General features: G+C 60.9%; 1 protein-coding gene across 4 annotated transcripts; it reads left to right on the forward strand.

The window, feature by feature from the left end:
- Nucleotides 1-2597: 2597 nt before the first annotated feature.
- DNMT3B (DNA methyltransferase 3 beta) lies at nt 2598-26333 on the forward strand. Of its 4 annotated transcripts, none has more exons than XM_067307648.1 (22): nt 2598-2664; nt 3620-3735; nt 4225-4573; nt 8997-9141; nt 10359-10465; nt 11634-11786; nt 12207-12413; nt 14040-14198; nt 15343-15450; nt 16189-16330; nt 16941-17069; nt 17777-17821; nt 18271-18350; nt 18514-18626; nt 18878-19061; nt 19312-19396; nt 19949-20094; nt 20278-20368; nt 20520-20618; nt 20762-20910; nt 21635-21720; nt 26103-26333. In XM_067307648.1, exons 3-22 carry the CDS (start codon nt 4469-4471, stop codon nt 26242-26244), a joined length of 2475 nt encoding a protein of 824 aa, XP_067163749.1. In that variant the 5' UTR covers nt 2598-2664; nt 3620-3735; nt 4225-4468; the 3' UTR covers nt 26245-26333. The 4 variants fall into 4 exon arrangements, with proteins under 4 accessions (XP_067163749.1, XP_067163752.1, XP_067163750.1 ...); XM_067307651.1 differs by having other exon boundaries at nt 4225-4477; XM_067307649.1 differs by having other exon boundaries at nt 4246-4573.
- The last annotated feature ends 547 nt before the right edge of the window (nt 26334-26880 follow it).

Raw genomic sequence — 26880 nt, forward strand, 5'->3', positions numbered from 1 at the left:
AGAGATGACAAGGATGCACTGCTGAAGCCTGTAGGTAATAAAACATATTTACTCAGCTGCTTTATTTGTCTAAGATCTCCAGGCATGTTGCTTAAGAAACACAGAGCAAAAAGCTCCCAACTCAACCACTTTTCTTTGCAAAGCAAAAGGCAGAACAGAGCACGAGGGAGGAAACAATATTGGTTTGCCTGGCCAGGATAGCAAAGGAGAGTTTTAAGAAGAGATTAGAAGGAGGAGAGTAAGATAGACAGACAGGAACTGGGACTGGTGCAGTGACACAACCCAGCGATATTGCGGCGAAGGTGACGGATAGGTAGCCTTTGGTGAGAAGGAGAACTCAGGGTCAGGAGTGATGTGAGTGATGCGAGCAAGGGCTGGCTGATTACTGGAAACCTGACGATGGGGAGTCACTTTTGATGTGAATGGATGTTACCAATGCTGTCTAACTCGGTTGTGATGGTGACGGATAGTGCCTCTTTCAGCTGGCTGCTCACAGGCTCCATTGATTTGGAATTATGGCTGAGGAAGACCAGCCAGGTGTGAAAATGGTTCTTCTTGCTGGAATGATTTTTTGCAGAAGTATTGGGCAGGCAGGGTCCAGCAGTGCTGCAGGTGGACAAGTCACTCGGCCACAGGGCCGGGACGTGTCCGTGACACTGAGCGCAGAGGACATGCAGACCACATTCACGGAGCGGGGAGGGTCTTTAAGCCTTCCTGAGCCCCTGGTCCCTGTTCTGATAAACCCGTGCCTGGGCATGCTTCCAGGCTTCTCGCAGCGCTCCGGCGTGCGCGAGTGGAGGAGCTTAGCTCCCGGACCCACAACCCACAGCTGGTCCTTGCAGGGAGAAGCTCAGGGCTCATGGGGAGCGGTGTGGGGTGGGGTGGTCTGCTCTGGTACCCGTCTGAAACAGGTTGCAAGGTCAAGCCCTTGTTCACCAGGAATGGCTGAGTGATTAATTCAAGGTACTGGAAATGCCTGGAGGACGCTTAAGTATAAAATCCTCTTTAAAGGTACCTTTTTTCCTCCCGTGAGCAGACATGCAAACTCCCTCGACTGTTAAGAAAAAGACTTGCAGCATCTCTCTGCTGTTGCGTGCAGAGACAGGAGGAAGGGTCGGGGTTTAGCTCATCATCTGGTCAAAGGGGCTTTGTTTGGTACCATGCTGGTTTTACACACAGTATTCCCCAAAGTGCTCTCCTGAATTAAATGATAACTGAGGGGAAGAGAGAGAGAAAGAGGGCGTTTCCAGAGAGATGGGAGATTGATGGCAGGTCAGTGGGGCAAACAGAGGCAGGGACGTTTTAGTAGAAAGGGAGAGGAGTCCGTGGATCCTTGAAGCAAGGGCTAATTCCACTCTTAACAGTGGCCTAGAAAGTCTCAAGAGCTCAACCCACAAAAGCATTTTGCTTTTCCAAAATTGGAAAAACAAACACGAGTAAAATCTATTTGCTTGGATTTAATCTACTCAGCAGAGTTGCAAATTAGCTTTAGGTTTATTTGGTGTGTGTTTATTTGAACTGTAATCTCCAGTGTTCCCGAAGGCTTATCCAGACCAGATTCCTCAGCTCCTTCTCTTGTTCACTTGCAGGTTTTTCTTGCACGTGCAGCTACATTTTTCATGCTGGTGTTTTGTGCAAATGGAGGGGTGGTCTGGAGGGAACCCTGCTGTACAGGCCTGGGGGTTGGTCCAGGCACTTCCCACAGCTTTCGAACACTTTGGCTAACTCCTTTTTCCTCCCGGCCCAGAGAGCTTGTTTCTATAACACCAGGGTAATAATATCGCTTCTTTTCATATGGATACATAGTTTTCTGCTGTATCTAGAAGTAGTAACAACTGAGCAGAGATTATACCCCACGTGGACTCTGGATGCTTTGTCTTGGGCAGGAGACCTGCAGACTGTTTTCCTCCGTCTGCAGCTCAGCCCTCGCAAGTGCTCGCCTCCGTATGGGAAAGTAAGAGAACAAACAATCAAAAAAAGGATTGTAAAAGTGTTGCGAGGCTTTGTCTGTCCACGCCAGGAAGCGCTGCGTGCTGCGGTGGGGCACGGTGCCATGGCCGGTGTGCAGGGGGTGCCCGGCTCCCCATTGGGGGCAGCTCTGCTGCCGCACCGGCAGCTCCGGGAGCAGCACCGGAGCTGGGCAGTGGGGGACAACGGGGCGCCGCCGGGCAGCGGGGGGGATGCGGGGCCTGGGGGGATGCGGAGCCCCGGGGGGATGCGGAGCCCGGGGGGATGCGGGGCCCGGGGGGATGCAGAGCCCCGGGGGGATGCGGGGCCCGGGGGGATGCAGAGCCCCGGGGGGATGCAGGGCCCGGGGGGATGCTGCCGGGCGGCGTTGCTCCTCGGGGGGCGGCAGCCCGGGGCCGGGGCGGGGGCCGGGTCCAGCCTCGCGCTCCCCCCGTCCCGTCCCGTCCCGTCTCGTCTCATCCCGTCCCGTCCCGTCCCGTCCCCTCCCCTCGGCTCGCTCCCCTCCCCCGCCGTGCGGCGCGGCGCGGCGGCGTGGGGCGGCGGCGGCGGAGGAGGAGGGGCTGCCCAGCACGGGCAGGGTTAAAGCGCCATGTAACCGGAGCGCGGGGCTCGTCGGGGCCGGCCGGGGCGCGGGCTGCGGGCGAGCGGCGGCGGCGGCGCGGCCCCGCTGGACGGCGCGTCCCGCCCGCGGCGCAGGTGAGCGCGGCGGCGGCGGCGGCGGCGGGAGCGGGGGGCCGCGCGGGGCAGCGGGGCCGCCCGGGGCCGCCGCGCATCCTCGTGGGCGGCTTTGTTGTGCGCGGCGCCGGGGGACAATGGGGCGGGCTGCGAGCGCGGCACCGGGCGCACCGGAGCGCGGCGCCGCCTCCTCCTCCTCCTCCTCCTCCTCCTGCTCCTGCTCCTGCTCCCACCCCCGGGAGCGGGGCGAGCCGCGCTCCGGGCCGCGGCCGGTCCCTCGCCCCCCCCCCCCCCCCCCGCCGGGGCCGGGGCCGGGGCCGGGGCCGGGGCGGCAGCGTGGGAGCCGGCGGCGCGGGCTGCCCCGCAGCCACTTGTTGCAGCGCCGAGCTGCGGGGCCGCTTCGCGGGGGCACCCGGCCCCCCGCGCCGCCCCTCCCCGCCCGCATCCGTCGCGGCTGCCGGGGGAGGCGTCCGCGCTTTCGGAGGTGCCCGCGGACGGAGCCGCCTGCCCGTGGCCCCGTGGGTCTCGGGATGTCACAGCCTGATTCTGTGCTTCGGTCCTGGCGCTGGAGGGAGGCGGTGCGGGGCCCTGCCTGCGCCCAGGAAGCGTCGGGACCGTCCAGGGAAGCGGTGCCGGGGCAGAGCCCGGAGCCGCTGGGGGGGAGCGCCTCTAGCCTTCGGGGCTTAACTTTCCCATCTGTAAAATGGGGCCAGCAGTTGCTTTGCCCACAGGGCAGGGGGGATTTGAGGCCCGGAACAGTCTTGCCCCGGGGCCGAGGGCGCAGCACGGTGCTGCCCGCTCTCAGCGGGGCTCCCGGCGCTGCCTCCCTCCAAAGGCGCAGCAGCAGCAGCAGCAGCTGGGAGGGCTTCCGGGAGGCCGAGGCATGGCACCAGCGCTGTTCCCAGCATAAACACCTCTGTTTTCCTCTTCTTGGGTCAGTTCTCTGCAAGTACATCTTTCCTTTCCCTTTTCGAAGGAAAGCAGCTCTCGGCCGGTGCCGCAGGCGTGAAGTTACCCTGGCCTGGGAAAGGAAAGGAGGACGCCTCGGAGGCGAGGCACCCGCTGAGCCTCCCGACGCAGGCAAAGCCTCAGGTAGTGACATGGCTAAATAACACATGTGCCGGGAGGGAGCCTTCTCCTGCCGCCTCCTCCCGAAGGCAGGGGAGAAGCCCTTGCGGAGGTAGAGGCAGAGGAGGGATCGCATCGGAGAAGCAAACTCCAGAGTGGCCCCAGTGGGTGGCACAGCTTCCGGCAGCCCCAGGGGAGGGAAGCAGCGGATGGGAAGGCAGGACGAGGGCTGGCCGTTGGGCTCTGAGGGTGCACACCATGTCCCTCAAAAATGGGCCAGGAAAAGAAACAAGGGCTGCGAAACGCCTTCCCTGCAGCAGGGCTTTCCTTTGCTGCCTTTGCCACCACTTTCTAACCAAGTGACTCGCTGGCTGTTTAAAGCTCTCGAGCCTTTGGGTCTGGAAAGCGGGCTGGAGGTTTTATGCCCTGGTGCAGGAAAGGCCAGGCGGAGGGCAGGGGGGAGACGGGGACAGTGAGGTGTCACCGCTTTATTTCCTTTTGTGCTGGGGAAAGATGACGCAGTTATAACTCCAGAAACAGGAATTCCTTCTGCTGAGCACGTCCCACCTGCGCGACGGTGGAGCCGACACGCTGCCCGTGGACCGGCGCCCTGCCCGCGGGCAGCCTCGGCCCCGGACGCCCCAGGGAGCCGGGGCCTCTCCACGCTGGGGACTTACCTGGGCAGCGATTTGGGGAGAGCCGGCGTGGCGGTGACAGCACTGAGCGCGCTGCGGGGAGAGCTGTGGATGTGACCGAGATGAGCATGGTAAAGAGCCTAGAGCGGCTGGAGCAGCGGCTGGCTGTGATGGTGGCTGCCCAGGAGACTTCTCAGGCCTGGTCTTCACTGGGAGAGGAGGGGCCGGTTTGTTTTTTGTTTCTTTTCTTTCATCCAAGCTTTACTGAACGCAAGTGGCTAATGTGCTGGACCGGGGGGGTGGCCACAAAGGGGCTGCAGCGCTGCCGCGGGGGAGCGGAGCAGGGCAGGGAGGGCAGGAAAGGAAACGGGGGGAAAATGGAGGGAAGTGCTGGAGCCCGGGACTGCCGAGACGGAGGGAATTAGCCAGGAGAGGGGCCAGACACAGGAAACGGGCAGGGGAGGGAAAAGACCGGCCTTTTTAATGAGCATATCTGCCAGAATGGGTTCCCTTTCTTATTAAATTGCCAGCCCAGCAACTCTTTTCTTTCCAGGATTAGAGGGAAATGCTCAGTTTTGGGGCGAGTTAAAGGCCATTTGTGTGCGTGATAGCCCAGAGCCGTCGGCGGGAGCTGGGGCTGGAGGGAGCTACTCCAGCCATCGGGGGCCTTTATTTCTTTTTGTTATTCAAACAGGGCTTGGGTGATGGCTGCCATCCCAGCCATCACGTAAAATGCTTCCCTCCAGCCTTTTGATATGCGTGCCCCGTGTCTGGAGGCAAAGTCCGGCTGTCTCCCTTGCAATCTCTCCACCTCCTGGGGAAACGGACCTGATAAGGGCAATTCTTGTTTTCTCAAGAAGGAAAACTGAAACCAGCCCCGGGCCAGGCCGGGGAGCTGCGCTAGTCCCAGGGGCCAGCTGGGGCTGGAGGCACAGCCCGGCCGCAGGTGAGGGCAGAGGCTCTGCCTGCACCGGGGCGGCCGGCCGGCTTGGCCAGGCAGGGACCCGAGAGTCCCCCTCCAGCCGAGAGGCTCTCGAAGCAGTTAATGTTATGGCGTGGTCTTTACCCAGTTTGGCAAACCTTAAAGAAACTGGTATTGCAAAACTAGGGCGGGATCCGAAGTCAGCGGGTTCATTGTTTTGGTGGGGTCTAGCTGCAGGGAATGGCCTGGTCACCGAGGCAGAGCGTCGTGGGCTGCAGCAAGAGCCAACCTCTTGGGGAGCTTTAAACACCAGAGCTGGAAATCTGGGTTATTTTGTTTTTCTATGACATGTATTGCTGCGGTGTATGTCGGTGTATTTGCAGTGCATTAAGCAGTGCAAACACTGTTGTGCTGTTTTCCTCCTCCCGCCGTGAGCGAGAAGCATGCGAGGGGAGTGCTGTTTCTTATTATTTTCTTAGTGCCCTGTGTGCACACGCTGGTGTGTGTTTCTGGGAGGGGAGGCAAGGACAAAGAACGCGCCTTGCTCTTGAGCAGAAGGTGCTGAGGCTGGTGGTGCGGGAGCCCGTCCTGCGGGAGCTCCCCGGCGGGCTGACGGGGTGCACTGCCCTCTTCTCCACCAGGCAGGACGGTTTGGAGGTTGCAGCTTCATTCCTAGGTGCAGAGGCCTGCGGTAATAAGAAAAGGGATGGATATTGCAATCTGGCTGGCTGAGTTTAGGTAGCTTTACACAGTCCGGGCTCTGCAATACCCTTCCTTTTCCGCTTGCGTATCAGAAGGTGGTGATGGGATGTCCTTTTGGAGGCGTTCTCGGGTGGTGCGACTGGAGAAGTGCAGGCAGCAAGCACTTCTGCTCCTGCATGCGCATGCGCTGCAGGTCCTGCATGCACCTGGTGTTCTGAAACGTCTGTCCTTGCGCCCATGTGCTGGGTTCATCTCCTGGATGGGCAGAGCCTTGGTGTGGGGGGGTTTCCAGCTCTGCAACACAACGGTTACTTCCAATCAAAGTGAGGTTTTTTTTTTTCCCCAACCAAACAGTAAAAAAAATTGTTTTTGAAGCCAGAGCTCCCTAAGTGCATGGCAAAGCTAAGCTTGGCCTGTCAGATGCTCTCAGAGTCCTGGTTACATGTCCTGCAGGACAGCTGCAAGAGTCGCTTTTCCAGCGGGGAGGGATGGGAGCACGACCCCCCGTGCTGCCCTCCCCGCCGCCTCGCTTGCTCTTGCTCTCCTGGGCTGTGCTCGGCTGTCGCGGCAGCGCGGTGGCCTGCTCGGCTGCTTGCCATGGGCTCGCGGCGTGGCCGTGGCCAGCAGCCGAGCTGGCTGGGGGGAAGCGCCCTGGTCGTCTGCTGCGGATTTGTAATGGAGGAGTTTCGAGGTGCAAATTGTGGCCCTCCTGGGCTGAGGTCCCCGAGCAGGCCCTGACCGAGGGCCGAATGCAAAATCACTCCGAAGGTCTCAGCGCGGCTTTGCGGGCGCAGATGTTCTGCAGGGTGCAGGGTCTGGAGGTGGCTGTGCCTGGCGCCGCGTCCTCCCTGGAGCTGGACAAACCCCGTGTCCGTAGCGTGTCCCTTCCCTTGTCGCTCCTCCTAAAGCTGCTGTTCTTGTGGATGTCTGCTGGCCACCTCTTTCCCAAGACGCGCTTCCCAGAGGTCTCCCCGTCCTTCGCCCGCGCCGCTGCTTGGGGGAAGCAGCGTGCCCTGCTCGCCGCTGTTCTCGAGAGCGGCAGCATCCCTCCCGTTGATGCCGCGCCGCTCCTCTGCGGTGTCGCAGAAGGGCCCCGCGCGTGCGGGGCCGGGGAGGGAGCAGCCCCCGCAGCGGCAGGCCTCCCCGAGCCGAGCCGAGCCAGGGCAGCCGTCAGCCGCCGGGGGGATCCGGCGAGTCTGGGCAGCTCCCAGGAATTGTTCGCTGGGCCTGGGAGCAGATGTGCTGGAGCGGTGGGATTGCTGCAGGCAGCTGTAGGGGTTTGCTGAGCTCTCCTGCCGTTTCTCCGCCGCTCGTCCCTTTGTTAAGGGGACACGTGCTACTGCGGAGGGGGGACGCGCACCCAGCCCGGCACCCGCAAAGGTGGCGCCTGGACACCTGTTTTCCTTTGCGTTGGGATTTTACCAGCGTTTTAACGCTGCCCTCCTGCATTGAAAGCATCAAACCCCGGCTGGTCTTTGTTTGAGAGAGGCGCTGACAGGCGATGCGAGAGCAGAAATCCCAATTGTTCGGGAGCCGGTCGGAGCCAACGCTGCGAGCGAGCAGGGCGTCTCCAGGCTGAGCCGAGCCCGGGAAGGGGCAGCCATGCCCGGAGCCTGCTCCCAGAGTGCCGGCTTTCCGGCCCTGCTAGGGCCTCAGAGGGGCAGAAACCCTGTTTCCCTGGTTGCTCCGTAGGCGCTTAATGGCCCTCGAAACCTGCTGCTTGAGCTAAGTGCTGCTGAAATAACCGCGCTGGAGACGGGGCAAGTTGCAGCACAGACCCAGCGCCCGGCAATGAGGCAGCTCGGTGAGCGTCGCCCAGGGTGCCGTGCCACTGGGAGAGTCTGGGAGCTTCCACTTCCGAAAACAGGATCGCGGGAGGCACCGGGGGGAGCAGGAGCATCCAGGCGCAGGCGTGCCCCATGTCTCCTGCCTGTGCAGCATCCGCCTTCCCCCGGGCAGGGGGTGAGGGAGAGGTTTGAGCAGTAGGAAGGCCTGGAAATGTCTCTTGACTTCTGCTCGTTCCTACCTTGCTTTTCTGGGCTCTGTCTGTCTGCAGAGAAGTTTGTCCAAGAAACTCCCAGGAGCTTTTGGCTTCCCCCTGGGAGCAGAGCCGCGGCCGCTCGAGGCGTTACCGGCAGCTGAACCGCTGCGGAGGGCTGCTGGTCGTGTGCGAAGAGCAGCACCCGAGCGCCTGACCTCTGTGCAAACGCCCGCAAATCGGGGCGTTTGGACACTCCCAGAGCCGCCCGCGGTGGGGGCCTGCGCGGCGGCGGAGGGTGCTTGTGGGGGTCTGCGGCTCGGCCGGCGCGGTCCTCCTTGGAGAGGTCTCCCATCTCCCAGGACGGATGCTGCATCTCTCGCTCGGCGCCCGGTGCAGCCTGACCCCTTTGGCCGTCGGGGCAGCTGAACCTGCGGCGGGCGACGGGACTTTGCCCCGCGTGCCGGCCCGTCTGCAGCGTCTCGGTGTGGCTGTGACAGCTCAGCCGCGGCCAGCTGGAGCTTTGCAGGGCATCGGCGGGAGCGTGGTGGGGCAAGCAGCCAGCGAGGCTTTGGGGAGCAACGTCCCTGCTAGTAGAAGTGTCCCCTGTTGCTCCTGGGTGGCGGAGAACTGCAGCTCCTTCTGGAAGGGGTCCCCGGCCACGACTGGCTCCACGGGAGTTAGGCTGGGCTGAGTTAAAGTCTAAGAGCGCTTTCTGGGTCGTACTGGGGGAGCCTGTCCTGCCACGTGTGCAGAGTCCTTGGAGAAACGTCCTGTTTCCCTCAGGGATGAACAAGCAGGTTTGAGCCCGGGACCTTCGTTCGCTGAAGCCGGTGAATCTTTAGGGCCCCGTTTGCGGGAAGGCCGTGTCCAGGTTCCCGTTAGCACACGGTACCTACCCAGCCCCGACCCTGGTGTTTGCTTCCCTGGGTGCTTTAGGAGAGGGAATGGTCAGCTGTGGCTTGCTTGAGTAGCTTTGGCAATCCGGTTAGCCTTTCCTGGGGCTTTCTGGGTGGCTAAATTTCCTTTCTGCTTATTGCTCGCATAGGCCAGCATGAAAAAGGACAAGAACCACGGCAGGGAGGAGGCAGACTGCAGGGCAGAGCTGATCCTCATCAACGGAGACTGCACTGATCCTGCTAAGGACAAACCTTCCCTTGTTCTGGAAGCAAACGGGAAGCCCGATGCTCCAGGTGAGCCTTGCCTTGCCGTGCCGGAGCGGGGCCAGGGTTTCCGGCTGCCCTCCCGACGGCCGCGCGGGCGCAACTCCGCTGGCTTTCTGCTCTCCGTGGCACCTCCAGCCTGAGGGACCGTTGCACTGAGGAGCAAGTGGAGGCTTGGTGGGGTGTAAAGAGAAACTCTCCCTCTGCGCGCTGAAGACTGCGGGAGTTTTGCTGCCGGAGTTGTCTTGGAGCAGGGCCGGGCGATGCGGCAGGGGTACTTTGTGTTCTGGCATTTGGTGAAGATAATGTATTTCATTAGTGCTGCTTAAATTCACACCCTAAACCACAAACTTCTGCTGGCCGTAAGTCCAAGGCAACAATGCAAGTTGCTCATCTGTAACAGCATCTGTTGCCATTATGTTATTATTTAAGAAAATATAATAACATAACGGCAACAGATGCTGTTATGGAAACCCTGTGCCACGCTGCATCACATGTGAGGCTGGCTCTGCCCCTTACTCATTTCATTAACCACGCCAAGAGCAAGGGGGCAGAGGAGGAATCGCTACACACACGAGGAGAGCTGCCAGCTTGAGGGGTTGTGTCACGGGTCTTGTGATGCTCTCGTTATGTTCCCCAAGTCTTGGTCCTTGGTTCCTTGGTTCATGAGATTATAGGAAGATCTCCAGCTGCAGTAAGCTGAAACAAAGCTTGGTGGGTCCATGACTGGAGGTTGACTTTGGCCTTTGGACCTTGAGGTTCAGGAAGGATTCAGGAAGACACGTTCTGCTCTTTGCCAAGCGCTGGTCTGCTGCAGTGAGTCTGCGCTTGCAGACGACAGAACTTGCCTCTTTCATAAAGTGCTTTGAATGAATTGATGACAGGACCTGAATAGCAGGCGTATGGTTTCGTTATTCCTCTAGGCTCTCTGAAACAAAAAGGTTTAAAAAAAAAAAAAAGAGAGCAAGCCCCACACTTCCTATTAAAACCCCTTGCAGTCTTTAGAGCAAGTCTGTGATTTGCTGGAGATGTGATTTTGGGACTGCCTGTGTCAGCAGTCCCGCGATGGGGAGGTTCGAAGATAACCATTTTTCTTCGCTCTCAGCCACATTTCTCCAAGATGAGGTTTCAGTCTCTTGTTCAAATCAAGACTTGCTCCTCTGAGCGGAGTCGCGTGCAGAGGCATAGTGAGACACGGCCAGAATGGCTTGCTGAGGGTGAGCCCGCTTTGACTTTTCCTCCCGCAGATGCTGGGAATCTGGGATTGCCGTCGCTCAGGAACAAGAGGATGAGCAAGGGCGACCTCTCCAAGGAGGACCTGCCCTGGCCGCTCGCCCTCGCGGAGGCTCAGGAGGTGAGTGCCCCCCTCGAGGCTCTGGCGGCGGGCGCCGGGGGCGATTTGCAGCCCGTGGGCTTTCGCGGAGGCCGCCGTGGAAGGGCGGCTCGTTTGCAAGATGCGGCTCGTCCCGCTTGTGTCAGAGCGAGTCACCTCCGGGGTGGCTCCCGCGCTGGGTGCTGGGGGCAATGTTTCAATGGAGGATGCAATTTTCACTTATAAGTTTAATATTTGTTTTCATTTTTAATTTTTGTGCTTGTGCAGCAGCAGGAGGGTGTAGTCTATAGTGCAGCTATGCCCGCTATGTGTTGTAACGATCTAGTAATTTTTACTTTGTAATTCTTACTAATATCGATATTTTCTTCAAGAAGGTTTGGCTGCATTGATGGACTGAAACATCTCGTGTCTCCCACCATCAGGGTGGCCTGGTTTCAGCAGCTGTGAGCGCTGGATCCCAGTTTTGCCCCCACCACCCTCCTTTTTTTTTTTTTTTTTTTTATTAGCTGGGTTGACAAACCTCCAGTGTCTGGGAGCATTTTTGGCTTCTGTTTTTATTGCTTTGACTTTGAAATAAAACCCCAAGGTTGGAGGTCTGCCTGTGACTCTGCAGCTTCCAAGAGCAAGAGCTGAAAACTCAGTTGGGGCAAACTCGCTTTCCCGGCGTGTTGTTTTCGGGGGCCGTTCGCTTAGGAGCAGGCCGCTACACCAACCTCATTTCATTTTCACACTCGGCGACGCCGGATGCAGGAAATGTGCCTGGTTCAGGCTGTTTTGTAAACTGCGGCTGCCGCAAACCGCAGGGGAAAGCGGCCCTGGGCGCCGCCGCGGGGCCGGCGCGCGGGAGCCCGCAGTGCTGGGGTGCGGGGGCAGCTCCTCGCCTCCGCGGCTCCCGGCGCCCCGCCGCGCCGCAGCTCTTGGCAAGGAGGATGCGGGAAGGGTGCACGCGGCCTCCGGGCGCCGACGCGGGTTTCAGCAGCTCCCGGCACGTGCCGTGCCGCCTCCCGGCGTGGTGCCGCGGGAATCGCCTGGCGTGCCGCCGCGTTTTCCCGCGCACAGCTGGGGCCGCGGCTGCTGCCTCCGGTGCCTCCAGCGCCTCCGTGGCTGCCGGCAGCGGCCCGTGTCCGGCACAGGGCTGCGCCACCGAGACCCATCCTTCCCTTCCCTTCCTTCCCTTCCCGCGCTGCAGGTGCGGCCGCGGGGCAGCGCCGGCTGGGAGAGCAGCCTGAGGCAGAAGCCGCCCGTGCGCCTCATCTTCCAGGCGGGACAGACCCGGCACGAGATGAAGATCAAGGAGGCGAGCAGCGTGGAGGGCTTCAAGGAGCTGCCGGCTCCGGCGCGGGTGAGGGCCGGGGCCGTGCCTCGGTTTCCCCACCTGCGAGGTGGGGGGATGCTGCTCAGAGCCCCTGCTAGGGACTGGGAGCAGTTCTGACTGCTTGGGATGAGCTGGGAAGGGGAAAAGGGAAGAGCGAGCGGTCCAGCGGTGCTCCCCTTCCTCCGCCTTGGCAGCGCGGTCCCCGGTGCTCCCGGCCGGGCCCCCCCACGGCCAGCCTGTCCCTGGCCAGGAGCCTGCCGAAACCTCGGCCTCCGGGCGCCCCTTTCCCAGTCGCTGGCGCCGCCTGCCCTCTCCTCGCTCCCCGATCCCGGGCCAGAGGGTGACGGGACGGGGCAGGCTCACGCGGGACGGGTCTCCTCCGCCTTTTGGGCCCTTTTCTCTCCGTTTTCGGCGGGCGTTGACGCTCTGCTCCCTCCTGCCCCGCAGAGCTCCAAGAGGCGAACGGCCGTGTCCATCCAGGCCCCCACCATCGACCTCACGGAAGACGATTCCCAGGACTCCTCCCAGAGCAGCAGCACGATTTCTGGGAGCAGCTCCCAGGAGGGCCAGAACAGCGCCGCCGAGCTCCTGGCCGAGGAGCCCGAGAGCAGAGACCCGGAGAGCAGGGACCCGGGGATAGCGCCGGAATACCAGGTACGGCGGAGCGGCGGCTGGCGCTCGGCAGACCCCCCTGAGCACACGGAGATCCGGCGTCCTGGGAAGGTGCAGGGCAGGAGCGGGCATTCCTGGCTCGTTCGCTCAGGGCAGCCTTGGAGTCCTCACCTGGATTTGCTTCTCCTCCTTCCCCGCTCCCCAGCCGCGCTCCCGCAGGCTCTCCGCCAGCGCGGTTGGGTCAGCGCCGCCTCCCTGGGATCCCCGCTCCCGACCGGCCTCCGCGGCCCCTGCCGAGCCGCAGCCTGCCTGCGTGGCGCGTGGTGGTGCCGAGCCACGGCCCCGCCGGGAAGCACGCGCATGGCACGCGCCTGCCCGGGAACTGTGCCCCACAGAGACAGGCGGTTGCATGTGCCGGAGCGTTTCTCTCGGGAGATGCTGAAGAGGAAAGACGTTGCTGGACCCGCAGACGGGAGTGACTCACTGCCCGCGGGGCGGCAGGGCAGGGCCGGAGACTCCCAGGAGTTGGGCAATTGCATTTCGCTGCGTAATTAGGTGCCTAATTGCAGAACGAAGCTGGGCAGGAGGGTTCTGCCCGCGGAGGTGACTCCCTCCCTCCTGCCGCGAGGACGCCTTCCCGAGTGCCGCGGAGGGTCGCGGAGGGGGAAGGCGTCAGCGGGGTCTCCCTTAATCCGCCCCTTGGAGAGGCAGGGCACAACTCGGAGGCCCTCGGCACGGTCGTGTCTAAATTCCCGGCTCCCCTGTTTCTTTTTTTGTCCTGCCTTGTTTTCTGTTCTGCTCTGTGGGAAGGAGACGAGGGTGGGCGCCCTGCCCCGGGGGCGCAGCCGGACGAGCTTATTTGCACGTGCCGAGCTTATTTGCACATGCTGTGCCGTGAAGCCTTTACCGCAGCAGGGACCAACCCAGTCGGCTCCGGGAACGATCCCAGGGCGAGAAGATCTTCCCTGCAGCAAGGCAGGGCGTGCAGCATCCCGGGCTGGGCCTTCCCGCACCCTTCCGCACCGCGGCTCCGCGCCCTGGGCTGTGCGCCGCGGCTGCGGAGCAGCGTGTGGTGAGCCAAGCTCTTCCAGGCAGAGGGTGAGGAGAGGTGGGAGAACTTCCAGGCAGCGCCTTGCCAGCTCCCGTCACCGGGGCGGCAGGTCCTTTTCGTGCAAACGGGAGCTTCCCAGACTGGGCTTTGTTCGCATGCAGGGAAAGGCTTCCCAGTGCTTGCGGCACCCGGGCGCAGGCAGGAGCGGGCACGCGGCGGGCGCTGATGCCAGCCCGCCCGGCCGGGCTGCCGTGCAGGACATGGCACGCTTGGCGTGCTGATGCGCCGGGCGCCCGGCTCCCTGCAAAACTGGCAAGGCAAAGACTTTCCCCGGGATTTCTGAACGCGTTGTGCGATACGGTGGCTGGGAGCCAGCGTTCAGTACGGCGTGGGGCCCCGGCCTTGCTCACGTTTAAAAGTCCGGGAGAGCTTTGTGCCGAGCCTTGGAGGAAGGAGGTTGCAGCTTTGAGCGCGCCGTTGCGCGGAGGTGGGCGCAGGGGTCCCGGCTCCTGCCAGTTCCCCTGCGCCGCACCGTTCCCGGGCTTTGCCGCGCGGGAGCTCTGGCGAAACGTGGCGCGTGCTCGTGGCTCACTTGTGTCGTCCCCTTTGGCTTTCAGGATGGGAAGGAGTTTGGAATCGGGGAGCTCGTGTGGGGAAAGATCAAAGGTTTCTCTTGGTGGCCCGCGATCGTCGTCTCCTACAGAGCCACCTCCAAGCGCCAGGCTGTCTCCGGCATGCGGTGGGTGCAGTGGTTCGGAGACGGGAAGTTCTCGGAGGTAAGGCCTGAGGCTGCCCTGCCTGCACCCGGTGCGTTGCTGCTCGGAGCCGGAGGAGACCCCCCGGCTCTTCCTCCGCGCCGTTTCGCCCGCCTGGTCGGCGTTAGCTGAGGGAAGAGGAGGCTGCAAAGACGGGAGGAATCGGTGCAGGTTTTCCAGGTTTCTCCCGTCGGCCTCCGAGGTCTCTGCGAAGGGCAGAGGGCTTCAAAACCCGCCTGGTGCGGGGAGGAGAGAGGCTTGGGGACGCAGCCGATCAGCGTGGCTCCGCGCCGTGCCGCGCTGCCCGGCTGGGAATTACATGCCTGGGGCGCAAAGATCCCCTTGCCCACGTGCGAGCAGGGCCGGGCGCCGCGCCGAGCACCTTGCGATGCAGCCGGTGCCGGTGCCGCGCGGCCGTGCTGGCAGAGGTGCGGGCGCCCAGCAGAGGGTGCAAAAAGCCCGTCGTTGGCGGATGCGCCGGCACAAAGGTCTGGCGAGCCCCTGGCGCGTGCAGGGTGCCTGCAGGCGCTGCTGGTGCTGGTTCTTGCTGCAGAGAACGGGGGCTGCGGAGCCCTCGCGTTTAGTCGGGAGCCCTGTTCACACGCTGCCGGAGCAGGTGCCGGCCGCAGGCGTCGCTCCTGGGCTGCAAGACCCCCCCCTTTGGAAGGCTAACCTGTGCCAAAACCGTCTTTCCAGCCTGCGGCTGAGCGTGTCCCGTGACCGTGGCACAGACCACGGCGGTGGAGGGCATGGAGAGCTGGCTGCCGCGTCTAGGCAGGGCTTTTCCATGGAGAAAGACGACCCGGAACCAGGGCAGGGTGCGAGACTGTCTGTGGGCATGAGGACCCAGGCAGCCATGGGGACGCATTTCTGTTTTGTCCACTAGCATCCGTCTCTTCGGCAGTGTTAACGAGGGGGCGACATCTTCCACGGGGGCTGGCGCCTGGATCCGGGGTTTTCTCCCTGGTTCTGCTGTCGACTCTCGGGCCGGCCAAGCGGGACGAGTCCCGGGCGCCCTGTCTCGCCCTCCCTCGGGAGGTGCCGCAGCTCAGCCCAGCTCCGCGGGGACGTCGGAGATGACGATCCTTCTGCAAAGCGTGCGCGGATCCTGAAGCAAGACGTGCTGCTTAGCAGCCGTTATTAAGCATTTATCACTCTCTCCCAGGTTTCTGCGGACAAGCTGGTGGGACTGATGGCGTTTAGGCAGCATTTCAACTCTTCCACTTTCAATAAGCTGGTCTCCTATCGGCGAGCCGTATACCATGCCCTGGAGGTAACTGGAGAGCGGAGCTGGGCTTTAGGGGCGGTTAGGACGCAAACCGAGGGAAGCGGGGGAAGCAGCCGGGGTGGAAGAGGTGCCTCGGCCCAAAGGCTGGGCCTGCCCTGCTGTGCGGAGCCGGTTGGGGCCAGCGCTTCCCGCTCCGCCGCGCGCGTGGCTGGGCTTTGCTCCGTGTTTGGGCGGCGCTGGATAACGTGCGCAAAGCATTTTGAGAGCTATCGGCGAGAGGCTGATGCCACCATCCGGCATTAATCGCTGTTCCCATCCGTATCACCTGGCTGGCGTTACGTGGGCAGACGTCTGCAGGAAAACGCTCCATCCCTGCCGGGACTGTTTCCGTGCGCAGACCTGGGGCCAGACTCTGCTGCATTCCCAGGGGGATGGGGAGCAGCTTGGACATGGCTCCGGAGCCTCGCTGCTCCAGGAATTGCCGGTGTGGTGGAGGTCGGAGCCGGGCTCTGACCGGCGGCAGCGCTGCAGCTGCCCGGCAGCGTGATCCGGGAGCAGCCGTGCTGATGACGGACGTGCTTTGTCCTCGGCGCGGAGCCGATCCCCCGCGGGCGATGCACTGCGCTCCGGCTTAGCGCACTGCAACCCCCAGGGACATCTTCTGCCTGCTCTTGGCTTACTCTTGACTGACGGGGAGCTGCTGCCCGGCCTCGGGGTCCCCGGCGGCACAGGGTCCTGCGGAGGTTTTCTGAGCCACATCTGCTTCTCCTCTCTTGCGGACAGGTCGCAAGGAGCCGCTCGGGGAAGACTTTTGCATCCGCCCCTGGGGAGTCTCTGGAGGAGCAGCTGAAGCCCATGATCGACTGGGCGCTCACCGGCTTCAAACCCTTAGGCTTCAAGGGACTGAAACCACCTAAAATACCAGGTTTGATGGTTTTATGAGCTGGGCAATGGAGCTGGCCTGGGCAGCGGGCCACCACGCTCCCTCCCCGCCAGCTGCGCCCACCTGGCTGAGCCGGCTCGTGCTCCGCGGTGGCAGCGTGCCCGGCCGGGCCGCCCCTCTGCTCTTCACTCTATCCGGGATGGAGCTCCCCAGGAGCGGCTTAGCAAAAGGCCGGGGTAAAGCACCTGTCTGGGGCCTCGGAACCATCGCGCCTGCAAACCAACGCGATCCGTGGCCCCTCGGGGACCGCGGGTTTGGGGAAGAGCAGGGGGAACGCAGCCCCCCCTTTGGAGAGGGGCAAAGAAACTTCCCAGCTCCAAGGAACTATTTTGCGGTGTGTGTGCAGGCTCTGGCTAGGTCTTTTCCTCGTGGTCTTTGCCAGCCTGGAGCGGTTGTGGCATGGGGCGTGAGGGCGCTTACTTACGTGTAGGATGAGAAGGAGAAAGCAGAAAGGGGGATTCTGCGCCGGTGCCCTTGTGCCGCGCGGGAGGAGGAGGCTGCAGGACAGCCAAGAAGGGCCGCGGTGGGACTCCGAAGGAGCGGTCCCCGCGCGCCCCGGGCTGGCCCCCACGGCCCCGCGTTGCTCTTGCAGAGAACGGCGCCCTGCGGAACGGCACGGAGGAGGTGCTGCCCCTCGAGCAGTGTCCCCCCACCAAGAGGCTAAAGACCAACCCCTGCAACAACGGCAAGGAGCAGCGGGCGGAGGAGGATCAGACCCGAGGTAACGGGGCGCGAGAGCTGGGGGCAGCGGCGGGGGCCCGGCCCCGCACGTGTGAAAAGCACGAGAAGAAACCGCTGGGAGAGAGGAAATAGCTTCAGGTCGAGGCAGCACCAAAGAGGGAACACGGAGGAGGGATGCTCTGGCTGCGCCCCAGTCGCGGGAGCAGACGTGGCGGTTTGTGCCTTAAGGACCCCAGCAAACCAAACTGCGAGGTGCAGGGCCATGAGCTGAGCTTCATTAACTGCTCAGCTCGGAAACGATCCGCTTGCCGGAGCATTGCAAACGGGAGCGCAGCGGAGCGGTCGGTGCGTACCCCTCGCAGCCGCCCCTCTCCGGCGCGTGCATCACATGCATGCGCACGCGGTCCTCCGTGCACCGTCCTCCCCAACGCCTTCCCGTGTCCGAATGCACTGCACATGCGCCGGCTGCGACGGCGCTGCCCCGATGTGCGCATCCACACAGGCAGGATCTGTGCCAAGGTGCGGGTAGCTCTATTGCTCCTTCCCTGGCTCACGTGTCTGGGCCGCCACCGTCGTTCTCTTTAGTATTAACTGCACCTATGCAGCGGTCTACCTTCTCCATGTAGTGCTCAGCCAAGCTGCATCTGTTTTAATGCAAGAAATAGGGCAGTTGTAGCTAGCCTACATTTAAAGTTTGTTACGCTAAGGAATGAATAAATCTGTGTGTTTTTTTTTTTTTTTATAAAGAGCAAATGGTCTCTGAAGTTACGAACAACAGTGGGAGTCTCGAAGGTAATTATTGTCTGTTCTCTCTTGACAGAAGATCTGGGCTAATGCTTGCGCCTGGGTACAGCACTCGACAAAAATAATTGGTCTCCCTGTTTAAATACACCCTGCGGAATCGGGGAAAGCACCGCAGACTGCTGGGCCGGCATTTGGTTTTAGGGGAAGGGGCCGCTGTGCAGGTCTTCCCCGTGGGGCCTGACCCCTGGGAGAGCCCCAGCTGAGCCCCGGACCTGCAAACGCTTTAGAGAAAAGGTTTCCGCCTTTTCCAGCCTGTGGTCCGGAGGGGGGGGAGCGCTGCGCTCCTGGGTTTAGCCCGTTCACCCTGGGTGCTCCCAGTCGCTGTTCCAGCGCATCCCGGACGTGACCGCCGGGCGCATCCCTAGAGCCCAAGCGGCGCCCGGCTGCCGCGGAGGGGAGGCAGCTGGGGCGAGCGCGGCTCTGCTCTCTCCGCACAGAGAGCTGCCTGTCCTGCGGCAGGAGGAACCCGGCCACCTTCCACCCGCTCTTCGAGGGGGGGCTCTGCCAGACCTGCAGGGTAAGCGCCGCCGGGATGGGATGGGGGCGGCTCCGGAGGAGAGCGGGGGGGTGCAGGCACCCCGGGGTGCTTTGCACCGCCGCCGCCGGCGGGACGCGGCTGCGCAGCGAGGGCAGGAGGGAGGCAGGAGCGGCCGCGCTGACTCCCGCTTCCTCCTCGCCAGGATAGATTCCTGGAGCTCTTCTACATGTACGACGAGGACGGCTACCAGTCGTACTGCACGGTGTGCTGCGAAGGCAAGGAGCTGCTGCTCTGCAGCAATGCCAGCTGCTGCAGGTGGGCCCCGCCGCCGTCCCCGCTCCTCCGCGCCCTCTCCCAGCCGCTGGGCTCGGAGTCGTGCCGGAGCCAGAGCCAGAGCAGGCGCTGCGTGCGCGGGGCACTGCGCTGGCACCCGGCTGCGCGGGATGTCTGGGAAATGCACCTTTCCTGCAAAACGGGGCCGGGGAAGGAGCGGGGGTCCCAGGGGTGGCTCAAAGGGGCTGGAGGGGTTTGGGGGTGAGGAGCACGAGGCGCTGCGGTTTGGGCAGGTGCTTCTGCGTCGAGTGCCTGGAGGTCCTGGTGGGGCGAGGGACGTCGGCAAAGGCGAAGGAGCAAGAGCCCTGGAACTGCTACATGTGCCAGCCGCAGCGGAGCTACGGGGTCCTGCAGCGCCGGCAGGACTGGAACGTCCGCCTGCAGGACTTCTTCACCAGCGACAAAGGACAGGAATACGTAAGGGCCGCAGGCGGGGGGGAGCCGCACAAAACCCCTCAGCCCTCCGCCTTGTCTCGCCTTGCTTGTCCCCACGTGCCCATCCCCCAGGCCGCTGGGCTCTTTACGGGTGCCCGGCGCCCTCCCGAAGGCGGAGAGGGGCCCGTAGAGCTGAGGTTTGCGCTGGCCTTGCAGAGCGTCGCAGTGCTGCTCGGAGGGGGGAAGACGGCTGCAGGAGGAGCCAAGGCTTCATCGCTGTCTCTCGTTGCAGGATGCACCCAAGATCTACCCGGCGGTCCCACCCGCGAAGAGGAGGCCTATCAGGGTGCTGTCTTTATTCGACGGCATAGCGACAGGTGAGGCGCTCGGAGCACCGTCCCGACGGCGTGGCGGTACCGGCTGTCAGCGATGAGCAGCTCTGTGGCCTCAAAGGCATCTCTGCAAGCCCGGTGAGAAGGGCCGAGGGAGCCCAGGAAGCGCTCTCCTTCCCTCTGGACAGCGGGCTGCGGAGGAGGTGCCGGCGGAGCGTGCGGGAACGGGGCTCCCAGACGTTCTTGCCGTGCTGAGCGCCTGCTCAGGTGGCCGGTCTCACTGAGCAGTGAGAGATGTGCGAGCGTTTTTAAGCTGGTCTCAGTATTTCGGGGCAACTGGTTTGACTCCAGTTCGCTCAGCGTTGACGTTCTGCTTCCTGGGAGCAAAGCAAAGCTGTGGTTTTTTGGATGCCTCTCTGAAAATTGCCTGGAGGAGAGAGGTCCAAAACGCGTATTCTGCTCATCTAAAAACGGCCTTTGGCCGTACCCGCCTAGGTCAAGCAAGAGTGGCAAAATCGGTCTTGTGTGCTTGCGAAGGAGACTGGAAGGCTGAGCAGAGCGGTGCCACCGCAGACCTCGTTTTGTGTCTCTTGGCAGGCTACCTGGTGCTGAAGGACTTGGGCATTAAAGTGGAGAAGTACATCGCCTCGGAGATCTGCGAGGACCCCATCGCCGTGGGGACCATGCGGCACGAAGGCAACATCACCTACGTGCACGACGTCAGGAACATAACCAAGAGAAACGTGAGCGCCGCTTCCCGCGGGAGGGCCGGGGCACGCGGGTCGAAATCGCTGCGGCCCCCCCCCCGCCGTGAGACGCGGAGGCGCCGGGAGCAAAGGAGCCCCTGCTGCAGCCCCTGCCCCTTGCCGGCGGGCAGAGACCGGGCTGCGTGGCGCCTCCTGACTGGGTCCGTCGCTGTGCTCTAGATCGAAGAGTGGGGTCCCTTCGACTTGGTGATCGGCGGAAGCCCCTGCAACGATATTTCCATCGTGAGCCCTGCCAGGAAGGGTCTGTACGGTAAGGCTGCACTGTCGCCGGCGGCGCTGGGTACCCCTCGGGTGCTGGAACGGGTGTGGGGCCACCTCCGTGTCCAGGGGAACGATGCAAGACCCCGCTCCACGCTGGCGGTGGCTGCCCTAGCCATGGGGGTGACATCTGCAAAATGCAGGCTGTCTCCGCCGCGTTTCTGGTGCTCTCCGGGGAGGACGGGCACCGGCCGGACCACGAGGGCCGGACCCCGCCGGACCGGAGGGACCACGGCAGGGAGGTGGGTTTGCACGGGGAGCTCTGCAAACGGGCCCCTCGCCCCCTTGCCGGTGGGACCGCCGGGGCCCTCGCCCCGCTGCGCTCACGGAGCCCCGCGCGGCACCGCGGCGGGTCCTGACGCCGCGTTGCCTTCCTGCCCTGCAGAAGGAACCGGCAGGCTGTTCTTTGAGTTTTACCATCTCCTGAACTACGCTCGTCCCAAGGCGGGAGAGGAGCGGCCCTTCTTCTGGATGTTTGAGAACGTGGTGGCCATGAGAGTCAACGACAAGAGGGACATTTCTCGGTTTCTGGAGGTAGGGATAGCTGCGGGGAGAGGCCTGGGAGCAATCTGCTAGGGCGGCGAGGGTACGGCCGGGGGTTTCATGCAGCCCCAACGCTGGAGAATCCCCTGCCTGATGCACTCGCTAGGAAGCAGCTTTTTCATCTCGCCTGTGCTGCGGGATCCCCGCTGACCCTCGGCACGTTAGCTCCCGATCCCTGCTTCTCCAGGGTGAGATTATTTCCAGCCTCGCAGAAAGCTTCTGTTCTTCAGAGCAAACGCGCTGTTATTTCTAAGGAGAGGGTGGTAAGGGCCTGGAAAGCAAGTTTAATTCTGTGGTAACCAAGAAGAAGCTCTGGTTTTGGTAGTAACACCCACCGCAGCTTCCTAGTCCGTGCTGCAGAGTCTGCCCCGAGGTCAGCAGCTCCGGTCGTGGCCCAGAGAAATCGCTGTGCTTTTGGGGACCTGTTGGTCATGGCTATTGCCCGAGAGCCCACGTAGCAGGTCAGGCTGGAACAAGGGTTCGTTTGGGCTAAATCATTAGGGAAGGATTTGCTGAGTTTTTTTTTTTTTTAAACTCTCTGCAGTGCAGCAGAGAACGTCCATCCCTGCTGGAGAGGGATCGGCTGGGGCCCTGCCGCCCCTGCACGGGAGCACGCGCCAGGTCCTGCTCCGCTGCGCGAGGAAGGGCTCGGCAAAAGACTCGTCTTGCACCAACTACCCTAGTTATTTTTTTCTCTTTCTCTCTCGGACCGCAGTGTAACCCGGTTATGATTGACGCTATCAAGATATCAGCTGCCCACAGAGCACGCTATTTCTGGGGCAACCTACCGGGGATGAACAGGTAATCTTTTGCTGTGGTTTTGTTTTGCTCTGTGGTGCTCGTGCAGCTCTTTCCTCCTTGGCCCTAAGCGCAGCCCCTGAGAGCCGAAGGGCTGCAGTTCCCACACGGTGCGATTTCCCTGTGATGGTGTTTTGATGCTAATGCGCTTACTAATGAGCAGTGATGACAATCTGGAAAAAATGTAGATGAGTTCCCTGCCCCCAAACCTGAAGCCTGTGGAGTGAAGAGTAATTGGACTTGCCCAGGCCGCTTTGCAGCGCGTCTGGCATGGCTCGCTGCGAGGGGCGGACGTGCATGCGAGCAGCGCTCAGCCCCCACCGAATGCGCGTGCTCCTCAAGGGCAAAACCGCTGCAGGGAGCCGAGGTTCCCTGGCGGTGCCGTGCCTGGAGGTGCATGTGTGCCCTGGCCCCTGTTTAAGATGCAGATGGCTCGGGCAAAGGCCCGCGTGCGCAGGGTCCTGCATGGCAGCGCCGTGCCGCCGGCTCAGGTGGGCGGGTAGATTTGCCCGGGATGAATCCGAACGAGCTCCTGGAGCCGGTGCCCTGCGTGCGGCGGGGAGGCCCCGCGTTCCTCCAGACCTGGCCTGCTCCTTGCTTTGAACGCAAGGCAACATGCAGCAGAAGGGCTGGGAATGAAGTAAAATTAGATTACGAGCAGTCCTGCGCACAAAACGTGCTTGCAATGAAAGATGAAGTTTTCACGCAGCTAAAGCCTCGGCTGATAAACGCAGGCTCGTTTTAAATATTTTGGCTTGTTTATGCTTAAATTGCCAGTATTTTTTTAGGAGTTAAAACTAATTAAAGCTGAGACAGAGGCGTCCAGGTATTTGAAAGTTAAGTAGCAATTACTGAGCCTTTGTCATGTCCTGCCGTTTGAAACGGCACTTGCACTTTCATCTGACTGTAGCTAAGGGGAGAAGCAAGGCGATGACTCGAGGGCTCTCGGTAAGGTAAAGGTAAAGCAGCCGGGGCAACGCTCCCCGAGGTGCCTTTGCGCCGCTTTCGGCAGAGGCAGGCGCGGAGGGACGCCGCCGGCTGCAGGGCGCCTCTGAACGCGTTGCCACGAAAGCTGTCGAGGGCACCGATGCGCGTCCCCGTTTAGAACATGCCTCTGTGAAGAACGGCTAATTAACGAGGCCAGCTCTGCCGTTTATTAATAGAAGTATGCTGAATAGCGGTAAAATTGCCAGGGACTTAGGGGAGCTGTAACCAAAGGCTTGAGGAGGGGGTGGGGGAGAGAAGAAGAAGTGATGGTGGTGCGTTCTTTGGTCCGTTTTGCGGATGCGGAGTGACTCGTGGTGGTTCTCGTGTCGCGGTGCCCGGCCGAGCCGGCGAACCCCTCGCGGGCTCGTGGTGGCGGCACGGCTGGCGCACGGCAAGCGAACGGGGCACGCGCGCGCCGTTGTCTCCGAGCGGGTAAGAGCCCGATGCGAGGTCCTGGGAAGTCTGGTTTTCTTGTCTTTGTGGATAGAGATGGGTGTCAGAGCTCCAGCACTTTGTGGTGTTTCCTCTCAAAACGCTGTGCCCCCCCCTGAGGTGGGACCTCCCACCAGGGACGCTGTCCAGGTACCCGTCCCGGTGACTCCACCATCTCCAGGACCAGGCATTTCTCTGTGGTCCCACACTTCCTCGTCCTCGCTCCCAGGAGACCTTCTCTGAGCCATGGGCTTGATCTGAGGAGATAGCTGGTGCTTGGGTTTCCGTCTCGTGTTTCGCGGGACAGTTGCATTTATGTACGTTGATCCTGAAGAGCAGCAAAGGCCATGAGCCAAGCATTTGGAGAGAGCCAGGCATTTTGGGAGAGGCGTGCTCGTGGCAACAGCCTTGCTGGAGAGCACAAACCCTGCTACGTTCTTCCTCCTCCTCAATGTCCTCAGACTGTCCCTTCAGTAGACATAAATTGCGAGATACATTTAATCATGTCAGTCTTGGCCAAAAGTGCCTAGATAAAATTACTGACTGTATTTCCCCAATACACACACTCATGCACACATGTGTGTATATATATATTTTTAAACCTTCTTTTGTGAGTTCAGCCACTTCCTTGGGAGCTGATGGGGCCAGGGTTGCCCACTCCATCGCTGGCATCTGTTGCATACGTTAATTTGAAAGCTGGTGCTGGCATGCAGGACCTGCTTGATGGCCGTCGTTGGTCATCGGCTGTTCCTGGGGGCCGCCCCCACGGAGAGCCCTCGCTCCCATTTCCTCCGGCTGCCGCTTAGGTTCGCTTCGCTCTTGTTTTACTCTTCAGTTGAGAAAAGTGCAAACCCTAATGGCAAAATCCAACCCAAGCAAGCAGGGGAGAAGCCTGCAGCTCCCAGGTCTCACGAAGGACGTCGGTTTGTGGTGCTCCAAGTTAGGGAGGTGAGCTGGGCTGGCAAGGCTTGGGCTAAACCGAGGGTGATCAGGCAGAGCCACAGGCTCAAGCTGCGCTCGGGGGAGCAGCGAGCGACTGGGGCTTTTGCCTATAGGAGACTCATAAAGTTTATTACGTTTTCGGTGACTCGAAGGGTGAGGCCCTGAGGTGAAAGGCCCTTGCGCTTATCCTGGGAGGAGGACGTGGGAGCGGGCAGGAGGGTGTGGGCTTATGGCAAATGACCTCCAACAACTTGGCAGTGACTCAATGAGAATGATTTATTGACTTTGGACAAGCCCAGAGCCTGCATTAGGCTGCCCTGATGCACAAAGCTGGAAGGAGGGATTTTCTATCGTCTTTAGATATGCCGTGCTTGTTTTTTACTTGATAGTGTTCGATGCTAGTGCTGATTCCAGGCTGAGAGCTTATTGGTGGCTCTTCCCTTTAGCTTTTCCTTTTATTTTCCTAGTGCAATTTTAAAATAGGGCCAGCGTGCCAGGTTCTTAATCCCCGTCCAGCATCCCCCTTTAACTGGGAAATCTGAGCTCGGTTGAGGTGTGTCCCAGGGGAATGCGTTGCTGCACGTGCTGGTGGGATGTGACAGTGGGATGTGACTGCCCTGCAGTTCAGGGGAAGTCAGCGCTTCTGGTTCCTCTGACACCTGCCTTCTGACTTGAGCAGCGAATCTCTGGTATTTGACACTTCTGTTCCAGCCTTTGAGACAAGCAATCTGCTGTAGTTACTTGTATTTCAGTAGGAAAGCTGTGGTAGTTTATACAAGAGGCCATCAGTAAGATGAATACATTACCATATTTCAGGGAAGCACGGCACGCTTGCTGTGTTTCATCTGATGGGCTACACGGCAGGGCACTTCAGTGGGAGAAGAGCCCCTGACCACACCTTAGGTGCGAGAGATTATCTTTTCAGATCAGTAAGGCTCAAAAACTAAGATCATAGAAGCAGCAGCCCTGGATGGGGGTGTAAAACAACATCTCTTGTCCATGCTCCTTGCTGCCTGGGGGCACAATACAGAGAATATTAGTGCAATTTAACATTAGCAGACTCCAGAGCCTTAATATCAAGTTTTAGTATTCTTGCTGGTTAATTTTTGCAAACGAACATGCTGCTCTTGGTGCCCTGAGGAACCAGGACCGCTCGCTGTCCTCCTGGTCACATGCACATCTGACTCCCGCTGCGACGGAGGGAGGCATGTGCACATACTTGCCACATATAGATTTCTCCGGGTTGGCAGGTGCAGTGCCGGATTCCTTCATTCCTCCCTTGGATTCCCGCCGGATGGGTCACATCCCGAGCTTGACAGTGTCCTGGCTTCGGTCTGCAGAGCTGGGCTGGGGCGCTTGGTCCCCGTTTGCAAATGTTAAGTCATATGGGGAGATCTGCTGAGTGGATATTTTTCCACAGATTAGTGCGTGGATGATTTTTCAGGCTACCTGGCTCTGCAAGTGCTGGGCTTTAGGAGATTAGGATTTTCCTCCCAGTTCTGTCGTTGCCTCTTGATGAGCGTGGGCAAGTCTGCTGCTTTCTCTGTGCCTCGGTTTCTATGCCTGTAAAAAGGGACAGTGTCGCCTTTGCCTAATGACAGTATCGCCTTTGCCTAGTGCTTTGAGGGCTTCTGATGGAAAGTGGCATGTGTCCATTGGCTGCCCCAAAAGGAAAGGAGCTTGGAGAGCTGACGGGGAGCGCTGGGTCCAGCAGAGCCGCGGCGTGGACGTGCGGATGGGCAGAGTGGCCGTGTCTTGCCCTGCCGCACGCACTGGCGGAGGCCGTGCTGCCTGAAAAGAGCCGTGGCGAGACCGCGGGCTGGCAGGCACGATGGATGGATGGGGACGGGGCCCTCGGGGCCGCTCCGTGGCGCTGAGCCCCTGCGGACGAGGACGCAGGAGCTGGCTCTGCGCAGCCCCGAGCCGCCGGCCAGCCTTGCCCGAGGGACGGGGAGGATGGAGGGGGCCGCGGCGCCGGGAGCCTCTCCCGCAGCCGAGCGTCTCCTGTTGCCCTCTCCCTGCAGGATCTTCGGCTTCCCCCTCCACTACACGGACGTCTCCAACATCGGCCGCGGCGCTCGCCAGAAGGTGCTCGGGAGATCCTGGAGCGTCCCCGTCATCCGGCACCTCTTTTCCCCGCTCAAGGATTACTTCGCCTGCGAATAGCGAGCAGAGCTTGCCTTGTCTCTCTGGTAAAGATGCAGAGCTCCACTGCCTTTGCGGGAGAGGGACGGACAGACAGCCCCGACCTCCCGCAAGCTCCGCCACTTCCTCGAAACCATCCCTCCCCGGCCACGTGCTGCGGGAAGGAGCGTGGCCCCGCAGGGAGAGCTTAGGAAATGTCTTTAACCAAAGAACCGGGTAGGGTAACTTCTCTTTAAAGGGACTAACGACAGTGATACTTAGAAAATGATGGACAAAAGAGCTTTAATTGCCCAGCACAGGAAGCTGTATGCATAGCTGATGAGACGAGACATCTTCTCCAGAGCATTAAGTATTTCATTTTAACTAAGAGCTGAAAAGCTACAACTTGCTGAGCAGTGAGTGTGGAGGCAGCTGCTGGGGTGCTGCAAACAGACTCGAACTACAGAGAAACGATGCTTTTCTTAAACAAACAAAACCTCTCTTGAAACAACTGCTAAAAAACCCAAAACTGTAGCAGCAGGTGTAAAGGACCCTGGTCAGGTTACATACACTGAACATGCAGGATACAGAAACCAAATCTTTTTTTTTTTTTTTTTAAGACTTTTTTGTTAAACTTTGATTTTGTTGTTTAACGTCTATTGCTGCTTTAAGGCATTA

This window comes from Apteryx mantelli, chromosome 18 (genome assembly GCF_036417845.1).
Source record: "Apteryx mantelli isolate bAptMan1 chromosome 18, bAptMan1.hap1, whole genome shotgun sequence".
Lineage (NCBI taxonomy): Eukaryota > Metazoa > Chordata > Aves > Apterygiformes > Apterygidae > Apteryx > Apteryx mantelli.

Bases quoted from the DNA above. Each gene is read 5' to 3' on its own strand.
- DNMT3B (XM_067307648.1), top strand. From the start codon at position 4,469: ATGAGCATGGTAAAGAGCCTAGAGCGGCTGGAGCAGCGGCTGGCTGTG. The intron at 4,574-8,996 runs GTTTGTTTTTTG...TTGCTCGCATAG, and splicing joins CACTGGGAGAGGAGGGGCCG to GCCAGCATGAAAAAGGACAA. The intron at 21,721-26,102 runs GTAATCTTTTGC...CTCTCCCTGCAG, and splicing joins AACCTACCGGGGATGAACAG to GATCTTCGGCTTCCCCCTCC.